This window comes from Oryctolagus cuniculus, chromosome 18 (assembly GCF_964237555.1).
Source record: "Oryctolagus cuniculus chromosome 18, mOryCun1.1, whole genome shotgun sequence".
Lineage (NCBI taxonomy): Eukaryota > Metazoa > Chordata > Mammalia > Lagomorpha > Leporidae > Oryctolagus > Oryctolagus cuniculus.
The window spans coordinates 19,428,318-19,449,963 of NC_091449.1; the positions used below are offsets into that span (position 1 = coordinate 19,428,318).

The following is a 21,646-nucleotide window of genomic DNA, read 5'->3' on the forward strand; positions in this document are numbered from 1 at the left end:
AGGGAGGGAGGCGGGACCCCCGGGGGAGTCCACTGAGGGAAGCCAGAGGAGCGGTCACCGGGGCTGGACCCACTACACAGGGCTGCAAGTGTCGGAAGCAGAGCATAAAGAACCTGGGGGTGTGTCTCAGGGGGAGACGACAGCCAATGAAAAACAGTCATGGGCGTGGCGCTGTCAAACTTCGGGGGGCGGGATCCAAAAGGCCGAGCCGAGGATGGGGCCCAAGGCGAAGCCAATGAATAGCCACCAAATGGGCGGGGCGTCGTCTAGGGCCGAGGTTGGAGCCAATGAGGAGCGGCGCCGCGTCCCCGCTCTCCCCAAGCCCCTCTGGGGCGCGCGCCGGGGCCACGGGCAGCCGTTAGGGGCGGGGCCTGCAGCCACCCGCGCGAGGCTCGCGCCCTCCCCTTTGTGTCGCCATGGCGGCGGCGGTGGCGGCGACGAGGACGACGAACGAGGGGTCGAGAGCGGCTGGGGCCTGAGGGAGCTACGCGACCATGGTGGTGAGGGGCCCACGAGGCCGTCAGTCTGTCCGTCCGCGTGGCCGTCTGTCCGGGCGCGGTCCCGCCCCGCGCGCCCCGCCCCCAGCCCCGCCCGAGTCCGCGGCCCGCGCCGCCCCTCACCCTCGGTCGCGGTCCCTCCCGTCCTCCGGCCCAGGCCTGGGTCCGAGCCCTCACCGCGACCCCGCCCCCTCAGCTCGCATCCCCTTCCACACCCAGAATGGGGGTGACAGCGGCCGAGGACCGGCCCTCGCGAGCAGGGGCCGGTCCAGGATGGACGCGCGCCAGCCGAGTGGCCCCCGCAGGGGTCTGCCGCGGCTCGCCGGGGCCCTCGCTAGCCCGGACCCCGGAGCCTCCTCGGCATCCTCACCCCCACATTCACCCTTCCCGGGTCCGGCCCCCTCCTCCTCCCAACAACCCGTTCTAGCTCCTGAGCCCCGCCCCCACGGGCTCCAGCCGCAGCCGGACCCTTTTCTTCTCCTCAGCCCACCCTTGTCGCTCTCTAGCCCCCCACTCCCATCAGCCTGAGCCTCTCCCCCGGCCTCTCCAGCCACTCCCCTAGCACCCCACCCCAAGGACCGCGCGGATCCTTGGGTCCTCTCCATCTTCTTGTCCGCCTCCCCCTCCCCCATCGTCTCCGGCGCCCACCATTCTGCTCCCGCTCATTCATCCATTCATTGCCTCATTGCCTTGCTTCACAGACACGCACTGAGCCCTGCTCTGTGCAGGCCCCCTGCTCCAGGCACAGGGAGAGGCAGATCCCATCCTGCCTTGGGGAGCTTCCTGGGCCCGAGGGGGACACGCCCTGAGGGTGAGACCCAGGCAAGGACTCTGGGTGGCAGAGCAGGGAGAAGCTGGAGCCCAGCGTGGTGCGTCCCCATCTGGCAGCTGGTTAATTTATTGTCGGATTTGACCCAGCCCCTGCTGTGTGACTGGGTTAGCCCTGGGCACTGGGGGCCCAGAGGAATCCGGCACCAGCTCTGTGCCCAGCTCTGCACGGGGCGTGCTGGGGTCTTAGCCTGGGGCCTTGCTTCTGGGGCCGTCAAAGTCTGGGGGCACAGAGAGACTTGTCACCAGACAGGGGCATTTCAGAGCGTTCACGGCTGTGACGGGGCAAGCTCAGGCGGTCATACAGCTTGGGAGGGAGGACCCTCAGGGGATGGCAAGGGGCCACAAGAGTGCAGCCTTGGGGGCCAGGGAGAACTTCCTGGAAGTGGACGCAGGAGCTGACAATCAAGGGACACAAGGAGGTGTGGCCCTCGCGAAAGGGTGAGAACGAGTGTTCTGGAGCACGCAGGGCTTAGCCTTTCTGACGCTCTAGAAGGAAGTGAGGCGGTGCTGTTTTGCTGGACTCTTGGAAGCTCAAGCACTCTGAGAACGAGGGCAATGGGAGAGAAAGGGCTGGAGAGTAAACGGAAACCAGCTTGGGGAAGGCTTGACTGTCAGACCAGAGGCTGCAGACTTCAAGCCCAGGACAACAGGGAGCCAGTGGAGGTGCAGGATCGCTAGAGAGACGGGGCCGGATCTGTGTTTCGTGCCCTTGGGAAGGCACAGGAAGACGGAGGAGCTGTGAGCTGTGACTGTGCGGTGTGGTCGGAGGGGACTGCGCCCTGCTGGGACTTCAGAAAGGTTTCAGTGGGGAGAGATGGGAACAGCAACTCTTCCCCGTGGTCTGCCTCACTCCTGTCCCCTGCCCCTGACCACGCATGAAGCAGCAGGCCTGCCCTCCAGCCGTCACCTCCGCCCAGCCACCCCGTGTCCAGGACAGTGTGTGGGGCAGCCCTGGCCTCTGGCCCAGGCTGGCAACTGACAGTGCTCCTGTTGTCCCTCTGCGCCCACCTCTGGCAGCCTCTGATTCTGCTCTGTCTTGTCCTCAGGCTCGCAGCACCGACAGCCTGGATGGCCCAGGAGAGGGTTCAGTGCAGCCCCTGCCGGCCCCCGGGGGCCCCAGTGTGAAGGGGAAGCCTGGGAAGAGGTAGGGGTGAAGCAGGGGAAGGCTCAGTGTGGGGGGTGCTCACAGGGCCACTGGCGATGTGCCGTCTGTCCCGCAGGCTCTCCGCTCCGCGAGGCCCCTTCCCGCGGCTGGCTGACTGTGCCCACTTCCACTATGAGAACGTGGACTTTGGCCACATTCAGGTATGCGGGGGAGATCCTGCTCAGTGCTGGATGCTGTCAGCGGCTCCGCCCCAGAAGAGCTGCTGCTCCTGTCTGAGCAGTCAGGAGCACGAGGCCCAGGGACGTGGGCAGACGGGGGAGCTGCTTATTCGTTCATCCGTTTGCTCTTGCGTTCACACAAGAGCACCTCTGTTAGGTGCGTGCTCTGTGCCGGGGGCCTGTGCTCCGGCCAGGACATCGCAGGCCGCATTCTCGGGGAAGCCCAGGAGGGGGACAAAAGTGAGGCCCTCACCTGGGCCTCTGCTTCTCGGCAGCTCCTGCTGTCCCCGGAGCGAGAAGGCCCCACCCTCTCCGGAGAGAACGAGCTGGTGTTTGGAGTGCAGGTGACCTGTCAGGTGAGCTCCCACCTCTCCTCCAGCCTGCGGGCGGGCCGCCGCCGTCCTCCGCTCGTGCCATGACGCCACTGTTCCCTTCTGTGCCTCCCCCGCTGCCGCAGGGCCGATCCTGGCCAGTCCTCCGCAGTTACGATGACTTCCGCTCCCTGGATGCCCACCTCCATCGCTGCATATTTGACCGGAGGTTCTCCTGCCTCCCAGAGCTTCCCCCACCTCCAGAGGGCGCCAGAGCTGCCCAGGTACCCCGCCTATTGTCTCGGCTGCAGCTTCCCATCAGTCACCTGTGAACCCACCAAGGCAGGGGGACAGATAGATACTGCAACACTGGCACAGCCCGCGTTCCAACCGCTAAGAATGGAGGGGCCTCAGACGTGGAGCCAAGTTCTGGGGGCTCTAGGATCGTGAGGAGGCCCAAGGGGTTCCATGGGACGGTCAGCAGGGCCAGCCAGCTGGAGCACTCAGGAGCCCTGCCCAACCTGTTTACCCACTGGTGTGACCATGTTTCAGCAGTGAGCAGGTGCCCAGTGGCCCTGCATTCAGGCTGTCAGCCCTCCCCAGAGACGACTGAGGGCAGTCGGGGGGGGGTCCCCGGCTCGCTCAGGTCTGCTCACGGGAGCCCACCCTCACTACCTGCCCCCAGATGCTGGTGCCACTGCTGCTGCAGTACCTGGAGACCCTGTCAGGACTGGTGGACAGCAACCTCAACTGCGGGCCTGTGCTCACCTGGATGGAGGTGGGCCTGAGCACGGGGGCTCGGAGTTGGCAGCGAGTGACGGCTGTCTGAGGGCGGGGACCAGCCAGTGAGTGTGTGTGCGCATAGGAAAGGAAGAGCTCGAGTGGAGGAGGCACTGGTATTTCAGTGTCTGTGTGGGCGCGTGTCTGTGTGTGCGTGTGTGTGTGTGTGTGTGTGTGAGTAGGTGCTGGGCCACGGGAACTGGAGATTTAAAGGTTTGTGCACTAGAAATAGGTCTGGCTGTAACTCGCAGAACACCTGGCTAAGAGTGACTCAGACCAGAGGGTTTCTAGACAGCAGGTGTGCAGTGTCAGCTGTGGAAAATGCAGGTGCAAGGTTCAGGGGGTCTTGGAGGCAAGGGAGTCCTGAGACAAATGAGGGGGACCAGTGGTTTGTTTCAGAGGGGCAAGAAGTCAGGCGTTTGACCAGTATCTCTGGCCATTGCCTGGGCCCCCAACCTGCTACTGTAAGCCAGCTGTTCACCAGCTTGCCCCCTGCAGCTCCCTCCCGTGGAGTGGGGCCTCGAGACTCCCTCAACAGAGAGGGACAGGTGGCAAGGGACAGCTGGTGGCCTCGCTGGGCATGGAGGAACCCTGGGTGCCTTTCTTGACGCCTTCTTTTGGCCTCTCCTTGCCACATCCTGCCTGCATCTCAGCTGGACAATCATGGCCGAAGACTGCTGCTCAGCGAGGAGGCCTCCCTCAACATCCCTGCCGTGGCTGCCGCCCACGTGGTCAAACGGTACACGGCGCAGGCGCCCGACGAGCTGTCCTTCGAGGTGAGGCTGTGGGGGAGCGGACTGCCGCTGGGCTCCCTGGCCCTCCCTTCTCACTCCTCCCCCGCCCCCGCCCTCTCCAGGTGGGAGACATTGTGTCCGTGATCGACATGCCACCCACGGAGGATCGGAGCTGGTGGCGGGGCAAGCGAGGCTTCCAGGTGAGCCTGGCCCGGGGCAGACAGTGGGACTGGGTCCCTGTGCCAGCCCGGGCAGCACAGCCACTGACCCTGACCCTTTCTCAGGTCGGGTTCTTCCCCAGTGAATGTGTGGAACTCTTCACCGAGCGGCCAGGTCCTGGCCTCAAGGCAGGTAGGTGCCAGGCCGGGAGTTGGGGTGGAGGCGAGGGGGAGGCCCTGCTGCATCCTTTGCCACTGTCCACCCTTCCCATCCCTTGTCCACACAGATGCTGACGGCCCCCTGTGCGGCATCCCAGCTCCCCAGGGTCTCTCCTCTCTGACTTCAGGTAATGGAAACAAGGCGTCAGGTCCCTGCCCGCCCCCACCCCAGCACCGGCTAACGCTGTCCCGTGTGGCCCCCCTTGCCTCGCAGCTGTGCCCCGGCCACGTGGGAAGCTGGCTGGTCTGCTCCGCACCTTCATGCGCTCGCGCCCTTCTCGGCAGCGCCTGCGGCAGAGGGGAATCCTGCGGCAGAGAGTATTTGGCTGTGACCTTGGAGAGCACCTCAGCAACTCAGGCCAGGACGGTGAGCCCGGCCCCCACCTCCCTGTGCACCCCCCAGGATGCGACCTGCCCAGCCTGACCTTGCCGCTCTTCCCAGTGCCCCAGGTGCTGCGCTGCTGCTCAGAGTTTATTGAGGCCCACGGGGTGGTGGACGGCATCTATCGGCTGTCAGGCGTCTCCTCCAACATCCAGAGGCTGCGGTGAGGGCCTCCCATGCACCTGACTGAGCGCTGTCTCCATTCCAGTCCTATGCTGTGTGTGGGAGACGGGGGCAGGACCCGGGTGGACCAAGGCGAGGTCAGGGAGGGCTGCTTTGAGCTGAGACCTGAAAGGTGACAATAGAGTTAGTGATTTTTTTAAAAAAGATTTATTTATTTATTTGAAAGGTAGAGTTACAGAGAGGCAGAGAAAAATCTTCCATCTGCTGGTTCACTCCCCAAATGGCAGCAATGGCTGGAGCTGGGCCGATCTGAAGTCAGGAGCCAGGAACTTCTTCTGGGTCTCCCATGCAGGTGCAGGGGCCCAAGGACTTGGGCCATCTTCTACTGCCCTCCCAGGCCACAACAGAGCGCTGGATCAGAAGTGTAGCAGCCGGGACTCGAACCGGCGCCCATATGGGATGCCAGCGCTGCAGGCGGCGGCTTGACCTGCTAGGCCACAGCACTGGGCCCTAGAGGTAGCTTTTTAAGCAGAGGGATCAGCTTTCACTGAACACCTGTGTGTGCCAAGTACTAGGCTCTGGGACCACAGCAACAAGAGAGACACCCAAAAGGAAGCCCTGCCTTCGGGGGCTCACTCCCTACAGGAGAGGACAGGGTCTCCTAGAAGTGATGAGTGCCATGGCGGAAAACAGTGTGGGGCAAGGCGGGCCATCATCGTAAGCCACAGAAGAGACTGCAGCTTTAGAGCGCGTGGGCAGAGGGCGTCATGGGGAAGAGCTCTGGAGGAGGTGAGGGAGCAGGCCGCACGGAGCCCCGGGGGAAGCACGCACCGGGGAGGGAGCAGCCAGTGCAGAGAAGGCAGCAGGTGCCAGTGCCCAGGGAGCCATCAGGGCAGCCTCTGTGCAGCCATTTTGAAACTGTTAGGACTGGGGCTTTTCCTCCGAGGGAGGGGGAATCCATGAGAGGGTTCTGAGCCCTGGGGGGCCTGCAAGAGTCTGGAGGTGGGAAGGAGTGAGGCAAGAGCAAGGGGCTCCCAAGAGGCCAGGAGACAAGCGCAGGCCACTGGGGGGCACTGAGATGGGAGGTTGCGGGGGGCGGGGGGTAAGTGTGAGCAGGGGCCCAGAGGAGAGTCGCGAGAGGAGAGCACCAGGGTTTTGTCTGCTTCCCTGCAACTCAGCGCCCTGAGGATGACACGGCTTTATGGTAGGAGCACGGCCACACTCGGGCCAGCTTGGGTAGCTACTCCGTGTCCTCCTGTGTAAAGTGGGGCACCCTTGTCTTTGCCACACAGGCTCATTGAGGGAGTTCGGTAAGGTTCTGCTCCTGGAGAGCCCAGCACAGGGTCTGGGGAGGAGCGGTGCACCCCGCTGTGGTCACCTGGGGAAAGGGAGTGGAGGATTGCACCAGGCAAGTTCTGACCTCAGTCTCTCCTCCCCAACCTGGTGGTCTCAGGCACGAGTTTGACAGTGAGAGAATACCTGAACTGTCTGGCCCGGCCTTCCTGCAGGACATCCACAGCGTGTCCTCCCTCTGCAAGCTCTACTTCCGAGAGCTGCCGAACCCCTTGCTCACCTACCAGCTCTATGGGAAGTTCAGTGTGAGTAAGGGAGCTGGCAAGGTGGGCGGGCTGTGGGATGCGTCCTACCCAGCCCACCTCATGCTGTCCGCAATCTCAGGAGGCCATGTCAGTGCCTGGCGAGGAGGAGCGCCTGGTGAGGGTCCACGACGTCATCCAGCAGCTGCCCCCGCCGCACTACAGGTAAACAAGACGGCAGGGCAGCCAGGGCTGGGGTGGGGCTGCAAGGGAGGCTCAGGTGTCCCCCTCCGCTCCACCCCCAGGACCCTGGAGTACCTGCTGAGGCACTTGGCCCGCATGGCGAAACACAGTGCCAACACCAGCATGCATGCCCGCAACCTGGCCATCGTCTGGGCCCCCAACCTGCTACGGTAAGCCAGCAGCACACCAGCCTTCCTGCCACAGCTCCCTCCCATGGAGTGGGCCTCAAGTCTCCTGCCAGCACCCCAGGGATGCACCGGACTTTCGTTCTCTCGTTCATTCATCTAATACTCACTTATGAAGGAGCTCCCAGGGAGCAGACCCAGTCCTCCCGGCCTTATCTTCTCAGGGAGGAAGTGGACGCTGAAGCACAACCAGGGAAAATAGGGCGGGGAGTGGGCCGGAGAGACAGGACGCAGGGAAGGGATGGACAAGTGTCCTGGCTGTTTGAAGTTTTCTTCTTTTTAAACATTTATTTTTGTGAACGTCAGAGTGAGACAGAGAGACAGAGATCTTCCATACATCAGTTCATTCCCTAAGTGGCTGCCACAGACCTGTCTGTCCAAGGCTGAAGCCAAGAGTCAGGAACTCTGTCCTGGTCTCCCACGTGGGTGCAAGGGCGCGAGCACTAGGGCCATCTAACGCTGCCTTCCCAAGGGCATTAGCAGGGAGCTGGATGAGAAACAGAGCAGCCAGGACTCAAACCAGCGCTCTGATATGGGATGCTGGCGTTGTAGGTGGGGGTTCACCTGCTCTGTACAAGTCCAGCCTCAGCCTGATTTTTCAGGTAGACTAGCGGGGAAGGGGTCAGTAAGTGTTTCTGGCCATCAGCAGAGTGATGGTGCCCAAGACTGGCACACTCTCCATCCCGAAGGAGTTCGCATTCTTCTGGAAAACAGATAGGTAAAAGGTAAAATGGGTTGTATGTCAGGTGACGCGCATAAGAAGTCTGGAGGAGAAGAAAAAGAGAAGGTCGCTCACGATTTTCAATCAGTGGGTGGGGAAGACTCCACTGAGAGGGTAACATTTGCGTCCAGACCTGCAGGAAGTGAGGGAGGGACTCAGGTGGCCATCTGGGGAGGAGAAACCAGGCAGAGGGAACAGCCGAGTGCAAAGGCCAGCGGGCTGGGTGGTGCCCGATGTTGGAGGAAGGCTAAAGCTGAATGGGAAGGTGAGTGATGATGAGGTCGGACAGGTGACAGGGACCCTATGGATGGGTGATGTGTGGGTCATGACAGGGACCCTGTGGATGGGTCATGGGTCATGGGGAGGATTTTGGTTGTTACCTGGAGTGAGGCGTAGCCAGGGCAGAAGCCCTGACCTCACCCAGGGGTTCACAGGCTCCCTCTGGCTACAGGTAGGGAGTGGACTGCTGGGGGCAAGAAGAGGAGCAAGGAGCCAGGGAGGAGGCTGCTGGGATGTCCAAGCAGGAGAGGACAGGGGCTGGGCCAGGGTGGGGGCAGTGGAGTGGAGAAGAGTGAGATTGTATAGGATTGAACATGGGTGGGAGATCGCGAACGATGCCATGTTTGGCCCGAACCACCAGCCAGACTGCACGACTGAGCCTGAGGAGGTCGTGGGGGAGCAGGCCTGGGGGAGTGTGAGAACCCAGGGCTGGGCGGGAGCAGTCTGCCAGTCACTGCTTCCACTGGCTCCTCACAGTGCCTACCCAGAGCCTTCCAGCCAGGGCTCAAGGCACTGGCCTTCCCCTCCTCCCACACAGGTCCATGGAGCTGGAGTCAGTGGGGCTGGGTGGGGCTGCCGCCTTCCGGGAGGTTCGGGTGCAGTCGGTGGTGGTGGAGTTCCTGCTCACCCACGTGGACGTCCTGTTCAGTGACACCTTCACCTCCGCTGGCCTTGACCCTGCAGGTATGCCCGTCCCACCCCGATAGCCTGGCTAGCGCCCCTCATCGTCAGGGCCGCAGTGGGAGGGCAGGTGGGCTCTCAGCCCCATCCCTACCCCCGCGGAAGCTGGACCTCCCTCCCAGCTCCTTGAGGACCCCGCCCCGGCCTCTCCCTCCCCGCGGCCCCCTCCTTCTCATTTCAGCTCCTACGCTCAGGATCCCCACTTCTCCGCCCGCCCGGACACCGTTCTTCCTTCACCCCTTGTAGCTCCTGGGGGCACTGGGGCCAGGGGTCCACCAGGGAGGAGGTGGGAGGTCCCCAGATTTGACCCTGCCCGGGCCCCGCCCAGACTCCCCGCCCTGCCCCGGACCCCAGCCCAGTCAGGACTCAGCTCGTCGGAGGGCCCTCTGGCCGAGGTAACTGAAGCCAGAGCCCTGCCCTCGCTGGCTGCTGGGAGCTGCCTCCTCATCAGCTCGTTCTGCCTCACCTCCTTCTCACCTGCCTGCTGCCCGCACCCATTCCCGCCTGATCCACTCTGGCCCCCTGCCTTGCCAGCCCGGGTGGGCACGCTATGCGGCCGGGGCTTTGAGCTGTGGCGCTTGGCTTTGCCTGTGGCCTTGAGTGGCCCCAGAGCTGACAGCTGGCCCCTTTCCTAACTCCCCAGGCCGCTGCCTCCTCCCCAGGCCCAAGTCCCTTGCGGGCAGCGGCCCCTCCACTCGCCTGCTGACGCTGGAGGAAGCCCAGGCTCGCACCCAGGGCCGGCTGGGGACACCCACTGAGCCTACCACTCCCAAAGCCCCAGCCTCCCCTGTGGAAAGGTGAGTGGGATGCAGGAGGGGAGGGGCGGGAGAAGGAGGGCCCTGGAGGCCCTGGTTCCTCAGACTACCTCCTGTTTCTTACCCGAACTCCAGGAGGAAAGGGGAGAGAGGCGAGAAACAGCGGAAGCCAGGGGGTAGCAGCTGGAAGACATTCTTTGCACTGGGCCGGGGTCCCAACGTCCATCGCAAGAAGCCCCTGCCCTGGCTTGGGGGCTCTCGTGCCCCACCGCAGCCCTCAGGTCAGAGGCTGTGCAGGTGGCAGGGCTGCGGGATAGGCCGCGGAGTGCCCTCTGCCTCCTACTTCTCCCTCTCCTTGCAGGCAGCAGACCTGACACGGTCACACTGAGATCCGCCAAGAGTGAGGAGTCTCTGTCATCCCAGGCCAGCGGGGCTGGTGAGCACGGGGTGGGCCCACCAAGTGCAGCTGGGAGCAAGTGGGGCCTTGGTTTGGCCTCCAAATGTACTCCAAGCATTTGGTTTTAAAAGTTTAAGATCTGGACTTTAGGTGCAGTGAGCCAGACAAAGTATCACCTTGGATTCATTACACAAAGTACTCACTGGTCCTTGGAAGGAGCCCTCAAACAACCTTTTTATCTATTCATTGCTTTTTTAAAAATTTGTTTATTTGAAAGGTAGAGTTACAGAGAGGCAGAGGTAGAGGCAGAGAGAGAGTTCTTCCATCCGATGGTTCACTCCCCAGATGGTCACAATGGCCGGAGCTGGGCCAATCTTAAGCGAGGAGCCAGGAGCTTCTTCCCAGTCTCCCATGCAGGTGCAGGGGCCCAAGCACTTATGCTGTCTTCTACTGCTTTCCCAGGCCACAGCAGAGAGCTGGGTCAAGTCTCGAACCAGTGCCCATATGGGATGCCGGCACTGCAAGCGGTGGCTCTACCCGCTCCGCCACGGCGCCGACCCCTATTCATTGCTTTTGAGAAAAAAATTCACTCATATTATGAGCTTTCATGAACACATTAGCCAGAACCAGAAAAGCCCCCAAACCGTACCTGTGAGCGCCTCCCCGGCCACTGCCACCCCCTAGAGGTATCCTTTAATTTGCTGATCATCACCCCAGCTTGTTCATTTCTGGTTTTTCAAATGTGACTTAAAGGGTGTAAGAAAGGGGCACCACGTGCCTGTGAACTTGGCTGTTTCACTCGCCACCCCCAACTCCCGTGGGTGTGGCTGAGCGTATCGGCCACTGGCTGCTGTCAGGTGGTCTGTGGCTCTCCCACGGGGTGCTATAAGCTCCATTGGGCTGGGGCCCTTCAAGCCACACCCCTGCCCCCAGGAGACTGCTCTGCTCTGTGCTCCGGCCACACACTGCACACGTTAACTGCTCGGGACGGGTCCAGGTGTTTGGAGCAAGTGTCCCGTGCGTCCCAGTGTGGGGGTCCCCACCGGCCTCACGCTCACAGCCTGGGTGTTGGGGTCTGGAATGGTCATCTGCGTGCCTTCCCATATTCACGGCCACGTGGCCCTCCCCAGGAATGTTCCTCTTCATGGGATCGCCCCGTTCTCACTGACCTATGAGCCTGAAGTTCTGACCCTGACCCCCAACTGCCCTCCCTCACAGGCCTCCAGCGGCTACACAGGCTGCGGCGGCCGCACTCCAGCAGCGACACTTTCCCGGTGGGCCCAGCGCCTGCCGGCTCGTGCGAGAGCCTGTCCTCCTCATCCTCGTCCTCGTCCTCCTCGTCCTCCTCGTCCTCAGCCTCTGCGTCGTCGGCAGCTGCGCAGGGGGCTCTCTCTGGCTCCCCCTCGCACCGCACCTCGGCCTGGCTGGATGACGGAGACGAGCTGGACTTCAGCCCCCCTCGCTGCCTGGAGGGGCTCCGCGGGCTTGACTTCGACCCCCTCACGTTTCGCTGCAGCAGCCCCACCCCGGGGGATCCTGCACCTCCTGCCAGCCCCGCCCCCCCAGCCCCTGCCTCTGCCTTCCCACCCAGGGCGACCCCTCAGGCCCTCTCGCCCCGTGGGCCCACCAGCCCTGCTTCACCCACTGCCCTGGACATCTCAGAGCCCCTGGCTGTGTCAGTGCCACCCGCTGTGCTAGAACTGCTGGGGGCTGGGGGCACGCCTGTCTCCGTCACCCCAACACCAGCTCTCAGCCCTGGCCCAGGCCCACGGCCCCATCTCATCCCCCTGCTGCTGCGTGGAGCCGAGGCCCAGCTGAGTGAAACCTGCCAGCAGGAGCTCGGCAGCAAGCTGTCACTACCCGGGGCTCGGGGACCCCAGGGCCAGCACGGTGAGGGCTGCCCCCCCCACCGCCCCCAGCTCCCGGTCCCCAAGGCCACCCTAGCACCCTGCTTACCACTTCCCGTTCCTTTTCCGTACAGGTCCTGGGGCGGACTCACCGCTGCTGCCCCCACCCTTGTCTCTCCTGCGCCCTGGAGGGGCCCCACCCCCACCCCCCAAGAATCCAGCACGCCTCATGGCCCTGGCCCTGGCTGAGCGGGCTCAGCAGGTGGCCGAGCGGCAGAGCCAGCAGGAGCGTGAGGGCACCCCACCTGCTCCTCATTCCCCTTTCCGCCGCTCACTGTCCCTGGAGGTGGGTGGGGAGCCCCTGGGGACCACAGGGAGTGGGCCAATCCCCCACTCCTTAGGCCACCCTGGAGCCTGGGTCCCAGCACCCCCACCCTACCTACCAAGGCAACAAAGCGATGGGAGCCTGGTGAGGAACCCGCGGCCCATGGGGACCTCTAGGAGGGGACTCAGAGGCCCTGCCCAGGTCAGTGCCCGGTTCAGGGCAGGGGTGAGGGGGTGCAGGGGGTGCCAGAGATGGCAACTCAGTCCCCATGCTCTGTCTCCTCACAGGTTCCTACTCCTGGCTTCTTCTCCCCAGCCCCCCGGGAGTGCCTGCCACCCTTCCTCGGGGTCCCCAAACCAGGCCTGCACTCCCTGGGCCCCCCGTCCTTCCAGCCCCGCTCCCCAGCCCCAGCCTGGAGGAGCTCTCGGGGCCCCCCGGCATCACTGGACAGGGGAGAGAACCTCTACTATGAGATTGGGGCAGCTGAGGGATCTCCCTACTCCGGCCCCACCCGGTCCTGGAGTCCCTTTCGCTCCATGCCCCCCGATAGGCTCAGTGCCTCCTACGGCATGCTTGGCCAGTCGCCACCCCTGCACAGATCCCCCGACTTCCTGCTCAGCTACCCCCCGCCCCCCTCCTGCTTTCCCCCAGACCACCTTGGCTGCTCAGCCCCGCAGCACCCTGCCCGGCGCCCCACCCGGCCTGAGCCCCTCTATGTCAACCTAGCCCTAGGGCCCAGGGGTCCCTCACCCACCTCCTCTGGCTCCTCCTCTTCCCCTCCTGCCCATCCCCGAAGCCGCTCAGATCCCGGCCCCCCAGCCCCCCGCCTCCCTCAGAAACAGAGGGCACCCTGGGGCCCCCGCACCCCTCATAGGGTGCCTGGGCCCTGGGGCCCACCCGAGCCTCTCCTGCTTTACAGGGCAGGCCCTCCAGCCTACGGGAGGGGGGGTGAGCACCCTCGAGGGTCTTTGTACAGAAATGGGGGGCAAAGAGGAGAGGGGGCTGGTCCCCCACCTCCCTACCCAACTCCCAGCTGGTCCCTCCACTCTGAAGGCCAGACCCGGAGCTACTGCTGAGCTGGAGCCAGGAGGGCCTTCCTCTCCCCCCTCCCCCTGTGGGATCCCCCAACCAGTCCCTTGTTTTGTATTTTTCTTGAGCCCTGATCCATACCCCAGGTTTCTAACTTTGTAACTTGCTTCTGATGTGGGTCCCTAACCTATAATTGTAGAGTCCCTACCCTGGGCTAAAGGGCATGCCCATCCTCCCACCACCCTCCATCCTGGGGGCCCTCGCACAAACCCGGGGGAGGCTAGGCTGACGCCCCGCCCCTCTCCCTCCCAGGAGCCCCCAGCATGTCCTGACCTGTGCACAGGGGGTGGGGGGAGCTCCTGCCTATCTCCCCCACACGTCCCACTAAACCATCTGACAAGCTTAATAAAATGGTGGAAATGTGGCTGCTGCTGCCGTGCTGGGGCGACTCAGGGAGTGAAGACACAGAAGGAAGGCTGCTTTATCATTTTACTTCCTCTGGGGCAGGCGGTGGGGAGTCGCTCCTGGGAGGCTCCGAGGGGCGACATTCGCAGAGGGGGCCGTGGGCTCCGGGAGCGAGGCCGAGGCGGGCTGGTCCCCGAGGTGGTGCCCACTGTGCAGCTCCGCCATGATCTCCTCCAGCAGGTCCATGCTGGCGGCAGTGGGGCGGGGGCAGGCCAGGGGTTACCGCAGGGAGGAGGAAGGGGACCCAGGGCCCCCACCAGGGCCCCGTTTCTCACTTCTGCAGGCTGGAGAAGAGACTCTCTCCGGTCAGCTCAGTGCTCAGGGCCTGCAGGAGCAAAGAGCAGAGCTGCCGCCAGGTGGCCCTGGACTTGCAGTGGGCCTGGGAGGGCGCCATGGCGCAGACGCTCCGGGTCCTCGGCTTCACCTGCCCTGGTGGCCTCCCCTGTCAGGGTGTGGGAGCCTCCCTGCGGGTCAGCTCACAGGGCTGGGGGTCCAGCGGGGCAGCCCTGTGTGTGAGCGGCAGCAGCCCCTGCAGGGCTTGGATCTTGGCTGAGAACTTCCTCTCAAACTGCTCCACAGAGCTCTGGATCCCCAGCGGGGAGGCTGCTTCCTGAAGGCTGGCGTGCAGGGCAGGGCCCTGGGGGAAGCGGGGTTGGTCAGGGGTCCCAGGTCAGTGAGGGGACCACTGGGACTCCCTGGTCAGGGGAGGCACAGCCAGGGAACGTGGGGCTGGTGACTAGGGGGACAGAGGGTCAAAGGTGAGCGCACGGGACAGCGGTGCAGGGCCCTGGGGAGATCCATACTGTTGAGCTGGGCTCCAGGCAGCAGTGCAGGCTGGCCCTGGCTGTGGGGCTGGGGCTGGGGCTGGGGCTGCTGCACAGAGCCAAGCTACTGCCTGAGCCCCAGGCTTCGCCCCTCTGGACCCTGCTGTGGCCCACAACTGTGGGAGTCTTCGCGGCCTGCAGAGAGCAACAGCAGAGAGCTGGCATGGGCTGCCTGGGTGCCGTGGCCTCCCACGTCCCTGCCCTGAGTCCTACCCGGGTCAGGATGGGGTCTGGGGGCATCACTGTGGTCTGGGCTCTGAGATCCACTTCATAGTACAGTTTCTCTGGCGGGGACAGAGCAGTTGTTGGACTAGGGGAGCCCAGCCCAGCTGCGCCCGGGATCTGCCATCGGCCCCTCCTTGCCCCCTAACCTGGTGATAAATCCTGGGCTGCAGGTGACAGTGTGCTCCCCTTCATTGGGGAAGTCACCTCAGGAGCTGAGACCTGTGGAAATGAGGCTGAGGGTGGGGCTGGGCCCTGCCTGGGCTGCCACAGCTGCCACCCCTGCCCACGGCCCCGTCCTGTACCTGGGCCAAGGCCTCCCGCAGCAGGTACCGAGTGCTCTGCAGGCTACCGCAGCGGTCAGCAGGACTTAGGCCCAGCCCAGCCTGAATCAGAGCCTGGTAGGGGACTGGCACCAGGGGGTCCAGGGCCGGGCCCTCCCCTGCCTCCAACTTAGCCTTCACCTCAGGGCCCTCTCTCCCAGCCCACGGCAGCTCTCCTGTAAGGAAGCATTATCAGGGAGACCCAGACAGGCATGGTGCCTCAGTGGGGGAAGGGGGCAGGGTCACTCACGGACCAGTGAAGACCTCCTGGGCCAGGATGCAGAAGCTGTAGAGGTCCGAGGTGGCGGCAGGCGTGTCCCCGCGGATCAGCTCCAGTGGCAGCCATGGGTACAGCTCAGGGGGTGGGGGCAGCCCTGGGCCTTGCCCTCCCAAAGGGGAGCCCTGCTGCAGCCTGTGGAGTCCAATGGGCTTGGTGAGCCAGGGGCTGCAAGACAAGGGCCTGGGGCAGGCGGGCTGGGCCGGCACTCACCTGGGCTGCAGCCAGCGTCGCTGCAGTGGGCGCCCGTGCTCCAGGCTGCTCACCTTCGCCAGGCCTGGCCGCACCAGCTGCACAGCATGGGAGCTGAGGCCGCCGTGCGCCCACCAGCGGGCTTGCAGGAACAGCAGGGCCTCCAGCACCTGCAGCAGCAAGCGTCCGGGCAGCAGGCCTGGCACAGCTCGTGGCCCCTCCTTGTTCGGTCCCTGTGGGTGCAGCACCCCGTGCAGGGAACCCAGCCACACAGGCTCAAAGAGAAGGCACAGCCCAGACAGGTCTGCCGAGGGGCTCAGTGCCATCAGCAGCAACAGGTTGGGGTGGTGCAGAGAGCTGGGGAGGAGGAGGGCAGGCTCTTCACCTGCTGTTTCTGGGCCCGGACCACCCGCCAAGGGCCGGGGCAGGTCATCTGCACCAGCCACCGGCAGAAGAAAGCCCGAGTCCTGTGCTGCGGCTCCCAGCTCGTAGCTCACCCATGGCACCCCCTTTCCTGCCTAGCACACAGAACTGGGGACCTGCTCCCCTCCACCAGGAGGGCCCCATACCAGGGGAGGCCCAGGGCTGAGGACTCCCACCGGGGCTGTGCTCATGTGCCCTGGCCCTCTGTTTTCGTAATGCTTAGGTCAGGCAGGTAGGGTAATGGGCTGGGGGAGGCCAGGCCCGGGTACCTGCAGTGCTGGAGGTCAGCCAACAGCACATCAGGCCGGGTCCCAGGGCCCTTCAGCTGCCGCACGGTCACTGGATGGCCCCTCCACAGGAGGCTGGGAACAGGCAGGGGGAGACAGCGCACGGCGGGGCTTGCCTCAGGGAGCAGGAGCGCCGGACTGGACGACTGGGAATGGGAGGGGCTCTCACTTGGCCATGAGGGTGTGGGAGCTGCCCTCATAGGTGCGGTCAGGCTCGCCCTGGGCGGGCAGCAGCTCCTTGGGGTCCACGAGGGGCACGCCTGTTACCAGCCCCGGTGGCTGCAGGTTGCTCAGCTGCGGATGGGGAGTGGGGCCATGAGGTGAGAAGAGGAGAGGGGTGGCTCCTGCCCCCCAGCCTCCCCCACTCACCTGGCCGAATCCCAAGGCTGGGGCTTGGGGGGCTCTCCTCATCTGCTCTGGCCTCAGCATCCTGGAGTAAAGGCAGGCTGCGGCTAAGACTGGGGTAGCGGGGTGTGGTGGGCGGGGGGCTCCAGGGTGTAGTTACCTGTCTGTGTGCCACAGTGAGGACAGGGAGCCACACAGGCCGAGCCCAGGGCTGGCATGCAACAGGCCCAGGGATGCCGCAGGTGCCACCTCACTGCCGCTCAGCAGGGCCCACATGTGGGCACGGCAGAGCTGCATCAGCTCCAGCACCTGGTTGGGTGTACGTGGGGTGAGGCCGGGTGCTGGCCCTGAGGCCCCCACCCCAAGCCCCAGAGCCACTGCTCACCTCCCAGCACTGCTTGGCACCACCCCACTCAGCCCAGTCTCGGGGTGTGCGGCCCCGCTGGTCCCGCAGCCGCAGGTCGCCCCCTGCCTGCAGCAGGTGCAGCACCACCAGACTGTGGCCGGAGAAGGCACCCGCGTGCACGGGTGTGCTGCCGTCCAGGCAGCGGCTATGGCAGAGCAAGAGAGGGCACCAATTAGGAAAGTGACAGAGCAGGGACAAAAGGGGGCGGGACGAAGGTGCTGTGAACACAGTGGGGTGGGGTCAGAGCGGGAGGGGTCGCTCCAGGACACAATGGGGTCTCTGAAGGGATGAGGGTTATTCTGAGCAGAGGAGGCCCCCAGAGGGTGGGAACAGTCATTGGAGCATGAGAAGGGGATGAGACAAGAGGACAACGGGGGTCACCGGGGCCCAGGAGCACCAGGGGGTAGAAGAACGGCCTCAGGGAGACAGCCATGGCTCTCATCTCTCAGGGCTCCGGCTCAGGCCCCGGGGATGGGGCACTGTCACCTGTCCACTCACTGGTTGGGGTTGGCACCGAAGGCCAGCAGGAGCTGCACGGCAGAGCTGTGGCCCAGCAACGCTGAGAGGAAGAGCCCCGTTTGCCCAGCGGAGTTCTCACTGTCCACCTGCACAACTGAGGGGCAATGAGGCTTAGGACTGGCCCCGCCCCATTCCTGGGCAGGGGGCCTGGGGGCCTCTGGGCAAACTCCCAGCCTCCTGAGTCCCTCCTTGTCCAGGTCCCACTGGGACCCCCACCGGCCAGCAAGGACTCTGCCTCAGAATCCATCTCAACAGTGCCCCAGAATTCATTAAATCCACAGTCGGAGCAAGGTGACATCCACCTGCCACCCCCATCTCACAGACAGGTTCCCAGGGGCCGGGTGGAAATGGACTTCACGAGGACTTGGGCTTACAGGAGCCTTGGGGCAGTCCGGGCAGGTGGCCCACCCATTGCTAACTCAGCACTGTGCATACACGGCCCCATGTGGCCCCCGTTCAAAACCAAGACAAGCAAGCCCTTCGGGCTTTATCAGGAAACCTCTCAAATCAATTTTTGGGTGCTGCTTCATCGATGGGTTAAATTCAGGCAGCAACCTCCTCGGCCCCTGCACTTCGGTAAGTACCTGTGCCAATCGCCTCCCCCCAGCGCCCGCTCCCTCAGTCCCAAGCCCTGGGTTCCAGCCCCACCCCTCCCCTTCCTCTTCCTCCAGGCTCCATCTCAGGGAGGGCAAACACAAGGCGTCCTCTCCTGGCCCCCTACAGACATAGCTAATCAATCTCCCACGTGGTCCAACCCGGCAAGTTCTCCACCACAAGATCCCCACAAATGCAGTTCGAGAGCCTCACCAGGCCATCTTTTTTTTTTTTTTTTTTTTTTTAATTTTTTGACAGGCAGAGTGGACAGCGAGAGAGAGGGACAGAGAGAAAGGTCTTCCTTTTGCCATTGGTTCACCCTCCAATGGCTGCTGCAGCCGGCGCACCGCGCTGATCTGATGGCAGGAGCCAGGTGCTTCTCCTGGTCTCCCATGGGGTGCAGGGCCCAAGCACCTGGGCCATCCTCCACTGCACTCCCTGGCCACAGCAGAGGGCTGGCCTGGAAGAGGGGCAACCGGGACAGAATCCGGCGCCCCCAGGCCATCTTCTTACAACACAAATCATTTCAGGGACCGGGGAATCTTACGCAAGGTGTTCCAAAACACAGACAGAAGGGGGGGGCATATTTTTATGAGGTTAGCATGCCCTTAATTTCAAAACCAGATGAATTTCCAGAATTAGAAAATTATACATCAATTCCATTTATGATTATATATGCAAAAACACTAAGTAAAATTGATTCAACATTAGAAAATCTATAAAGCAAAGGATAAAAATGGCATTTAACTAATTAGATACAGAAAAAGCACTTGATAAAAGTAATACCTACTTGCAATTAGGGGAAAAAACTCCTACTTGATAAAAATTATCTATTTCCCATTTGACTACACATTTTCTCCAGTTAATAGAGTTCAGTGGCTATGCTTAGTGGATAGATTAAAATTGCCATGATCTGACGAAGAGGGAGGGGGTTTGAAATATGAAATGGCTGAACAGAAAAAAAGTTATGAACCCCGAACCAGTAGAAAGCCTGGACTTAATGCAAAATATAGACTCATTTTCTTTATTATCAAACATAAGGAAAGAGACGTCCGCCAACAACATGATTTTGGAGTTCTGGCCAAGACCCTAAGGCGAGCAAAAAGAAATCAGAGATTAGATCCTGGAGGGCTAACACCAAACCGTCACCAGCAGCACAGAACAAAACAAAAGGGAAAACTCAAAGAATCAGCAAGTGACTATCTACAGGTTCAGAAAGCGCCCACACAGCTCACAAATTCTGCTAGAACGGAAATGACGCGTTCATTTCATGTCGATGGCCTCCTGGGTTATAACTGGATGGTTTCCCATCACCAGGAACAAACTGCAAAAATTCCTACATTCTTTAGTCTCTGGACCTGCGGCCTCTCCAGCGCCCCCCTCTCCCTGAGACCTGCCACCACACACACACACACACACACACACACACACACGCCCCGTTCATTCAGACTTTAGGGCGCTGGCGTGAGCTGCTCTGTCTTCCAGGAGTCTGTTCACCTTTTGCATGATTAGCTCTTCTCCTCTGGGATCTTTCACAGCGATCCCGCGGTCCCGTTCACCCTTAAGCCCCCAGGGCCTGGTCCACGGAGGGCAGGTGCCCGGCACACAACTGGGGCTGGGCCCCCCATGCTGCCCCTGGATCTTGCCCCCAAGGCGGCCCCAGCAGCCACGCCCTCACCTCTCCGCAGAAGCTTGGCCAGGCCCCAGCCTGGGCCTCCAGCCATGGCCAGGCGATGCAGGCGGCCCACCAGGGCGTCGGAGCCCCGCACGGAGCCCAGCTCCACCGGGAAGCGATGGGGCGGGGAGGGCATGTGCCGGCTGCAGACTCGGGCGGCTCAGCTCCGGGGCGCGGGGCAGCGCGGCGGCCTCATGCGGGCAGGCCGGGGTTCCGGGGATGGCGGGGGGCAGTCCCGCAGGGAAGGCAGCCTCTGAATGAGAAAGGGGGTGGGCTCAAGGGGGGCTCAGGGCAGGGGTTGTGGCGAGTCTGAGGGCCGCAGGGGACCTAAGGAGGGCGGGAGGGACGCTGGGAGCCTGCCTTAGGGTCCGAGGGCTTGGTAGGGGGCGCTGAGGGTTCCGGGCGGGAAGAGGAGCGCCCGGGTAGGATCAGAGGGGCGGGAGGGTCCGCTCGCCGGGCGCTCTGGGCGCTCTGGGATCCAGGGCTGCCTGCACAGCCTGCGGCTGGGGGAGGGTCTGCTGGAGGGGGCGCGCACTTAGGTGCGGGAGGGGCGCGTATGTCGGGGGCGGGGTCTACAGGTGGGGTAGGGGACTAGGGAGGGGTCTAAGGGCCGCATCCTTGGGATGGGGCACAGGGTCTGCTGGGGGGGGTTCTGAGGGGAGGTGGGGTCTCCAGGTGGGAGGGGGCTCTGAGGGCTGTGGAGGAGTGAGGAGGAAGGGCGGGGGCCCAGGACGGGCTCTGGTGGAGATCTGAGGGCCCGCAAAGCTCTAAGAAAGTTCTAGGCCCAGACCCCGCCCCAGTTGGCTGTGCACCTACCGTTGGGCTCAGTGGTCTGCACGTGACTGCCACGTGACCCTTGCGCACTGGGCGGGAATCCCAGGCGCAGGCGCGCATGGGTGGTTTCCTGTCGGGTTTTCATGCCTGCCCTCCTCGGGCGAGGTCCCTGCGCCATGGGAAGCGACCGCGTTGTCTGCCCCAGAGCCCTGGGTTGCGTTTTACGCGGTCCTCCGTTCTTTCCTACCCCTCCAGGACGGACCTCTTTGGGGCAGGGGGTCCTGTACAGCTGTCCAGGTCTGCTTATTTATTTATTTATTTATTTTAAAGATTTATTTATTTATTTGAAAGAGCTACAGAGATGCAGAAGGGGAGAGAGAGAGAGAGAGAGAGAGAGGTCTTCCATCTGCTGGTTCACTCCCCAGATGCCAGCAACAGCCAGAGCTGGACCAATCCAAAGCCAGGAGCCAGGAACCTCTTCCGGGTCTCCCACATGGCTGCAGGGGCCCAAACAATTAGGCCATCTTCTGCTGCTTTCCCAGGTCACAGCAGAGAACTGGATCAGAAGTGGAGCAGCTGGGCTTCGAACCGGCACCTATATGGGATGCCAGCACCGCAGGCAGCAGCTTCATTCACTATGCCACAGCGCCGGCCCCCAGGGCTGTCTTCTTACCATGCTCCTCACCCACTGCACGGGCTGTTTCCTACCAGTGGGGCTGCCCCAGCCTCTCCCCAGAGCCTCAGAACTGAGACCCCCCCGCCCAGTACCCACCAAGTCCCACCCTGGCCTCAGTGTCTCCCCTAACTGTGTCTCCTCTCAGGGCCCTGTCTCAGGGTTGGCCCCACTGTCCCCCTCTCCAACCCAGAGCTCTGGCCTCGCGCTGGCCAGCTCCCTGCCATCAGGCCTGGCAGCCCATGGCTCCCCTCTCAGCCTCCCAACAGTGCTTTTAACCAGCCCCCTCCGG

At 63.1% G+C, this 21,646-nt stretch overlaps 2 protein-coding genes and 1 non-coding gene across 8 annotated transcripts; 2 read left to right on the plus strand and 1 right to left on the minus strand.

Annotated features, from left to right (window-relative positions):
- Positions 1 to 180: 180 nt before the first annotated feature.
- On the plus strand, positions 181 to 13,779 carry ARHGAP33 (Rho GTPase activating protein 33). Its single transcript, XM_070062471.1, has 22 exons — positions 181 to 500; positions 2,375 to 2,472; positions 2,549 to 2,633; positions 2,927 to 3,007; positions 3,109 to 3,246; positions 3,648 to 3,740; positions 4,396 to 4,518; positions 4,599 to 4,676; positions 4,761 to 4,827; positions 4,922 to 4,981; positions 5,068 to 5,220; positions 5,296 to 5,398; positions 6,812 to 6,956; positions 7,036 to 7,118; positions 7,199 to 7,306; positions 8,860 to 9,005; positions 9,646 to 9,799; positions 9,893 to 10,038; positions 10,119 to 10,193; positions 11,373 to 12,044; positions 12,136 to 12,527; positions 12,614 to 13,779. The coding sequence occupies exons 1-22, from the start codon at positions 495 to 497 to the stop codon at positions 13,400 to 13,402; spliced, it is 3,795 nt and encodes a 1,264-aa protein (XP_069918572.1). The 5' UTR covers positions 181 to 494; the 3' UTR covers positions 13,403 to 13,779.
- A 28-nt stretch (positions 13,780 to 13,807) lies between these two features.
- Positions 13,808 to 20,719, minus strand: LOC100354484 (inactive serine/threonine-protein kinase TEX14). Of its 6 annotated transcripts, XM_017338185.3 has the most exons (17): positions 20,268 to 20,719; positions 19,911 to 20,160; positions 17,618 to 17,732; positions 17,099 to 17,264; positions 16,874 to 17,022; positions 16,738 to 16,798; positions 16,538 to 16,662; positions 16,351 to 16,443; positions 15,680 to 16,015; positions 15,444 to 15,601; positions 15,172 to 15,365; positions 15,016 to 15,088; positions 14,858 to 14,928; positions 14,624 to 14,779; positions 14,301 to 14,457; positions 14,096 to 14,145; positions 13,868 to 14,007 (listed from the first exon to the last, which is right to left on the minus strand). In XM_017338185.3, exons 2-16 carry the CDS (start codon positions 20,041 to 20,043, stop codon positions 14,132 to 14,134), a joined length of 2,001 nt encoding a protein of 666 aa, XP_017193674.1. In that variant the 5' UTR covers positions 20,044 to 20,160; positions 20,268 to 20,719; the 3' UTR covers positions 13,868 to 14,007; positions 14,096 to 14,131. The 6 variants fall into 6 exon arrangements, with proteins under 6 accessions (XP_017193673.1, XP_051692040.1, XP_017193674.1 ...); XM_017338184.3 differs by lacking the exon at positions 14,301 to 14,457 and having other exon boundaries at positions 13,808 to 14,007; positions 20,268 to 20,718; XM_051836078.2 differs by lacking the exon at positions 13,868 to 14,007 and having other exon boundaries at positions 14,103 to 14,145; positions 14,245 to 14,457.
- Positions 19,066 to 19,195, plus strand: LOC127488181 (small nucleolar RNA SNORA29). The gene has a single exon (XR_007915633.1). It is a non-coding gene; the product is annotated as a small nucleolar RNA SNORA29 (small nucleolar RNA).
- Positions 20,720 to 21,646: the final 927 nt, after the last annotated feature.

Excerpts from the sequence above, each read along its gene's own strand:
- ARHGAP33 (XM_070062471.1), top strand. Across the intron at positions 2,634-2,926 it reads TGGACTTTGGCCACATTCAG|CTCCTGCTGTCCCCGGAGCG; the intron begins GTATGCGGGGGA and ends GCTTCTCGGCAG. Across the intron at positions 3,247-3,647 it reads AGGGCGCCAGAGCTGCCCAG|ATGCTGGTGCCACTGCTGCT; the intron begins GTACCCCGCCTA and ends ACCTGCCCCCAG.
- LOC100354484 (XM_017338184.3), bottom strand. The coding sequence starts at position 20,043 with ATGCCCTCCCCGCCCCATCGCTTCCCGGTGGAGCTGGGCTCCGTGCGG. Across the intron at positions 16,663-16,737 it reads CAGCCTTGGGATTCGGCCAG|CTGAGCAACCTGCAGCCACC; the intron begins GTGAGTGGGGGA and ends CCCCATCCGCAG. Across the intron at positions 14,146-14,623 it reads GCCTGGAGCCCAGCTCAACA|GCCCTGAGCACTGAGCTGAC; the intron begins GTATGGATCTCC and ends TTGCTCCTGCAG.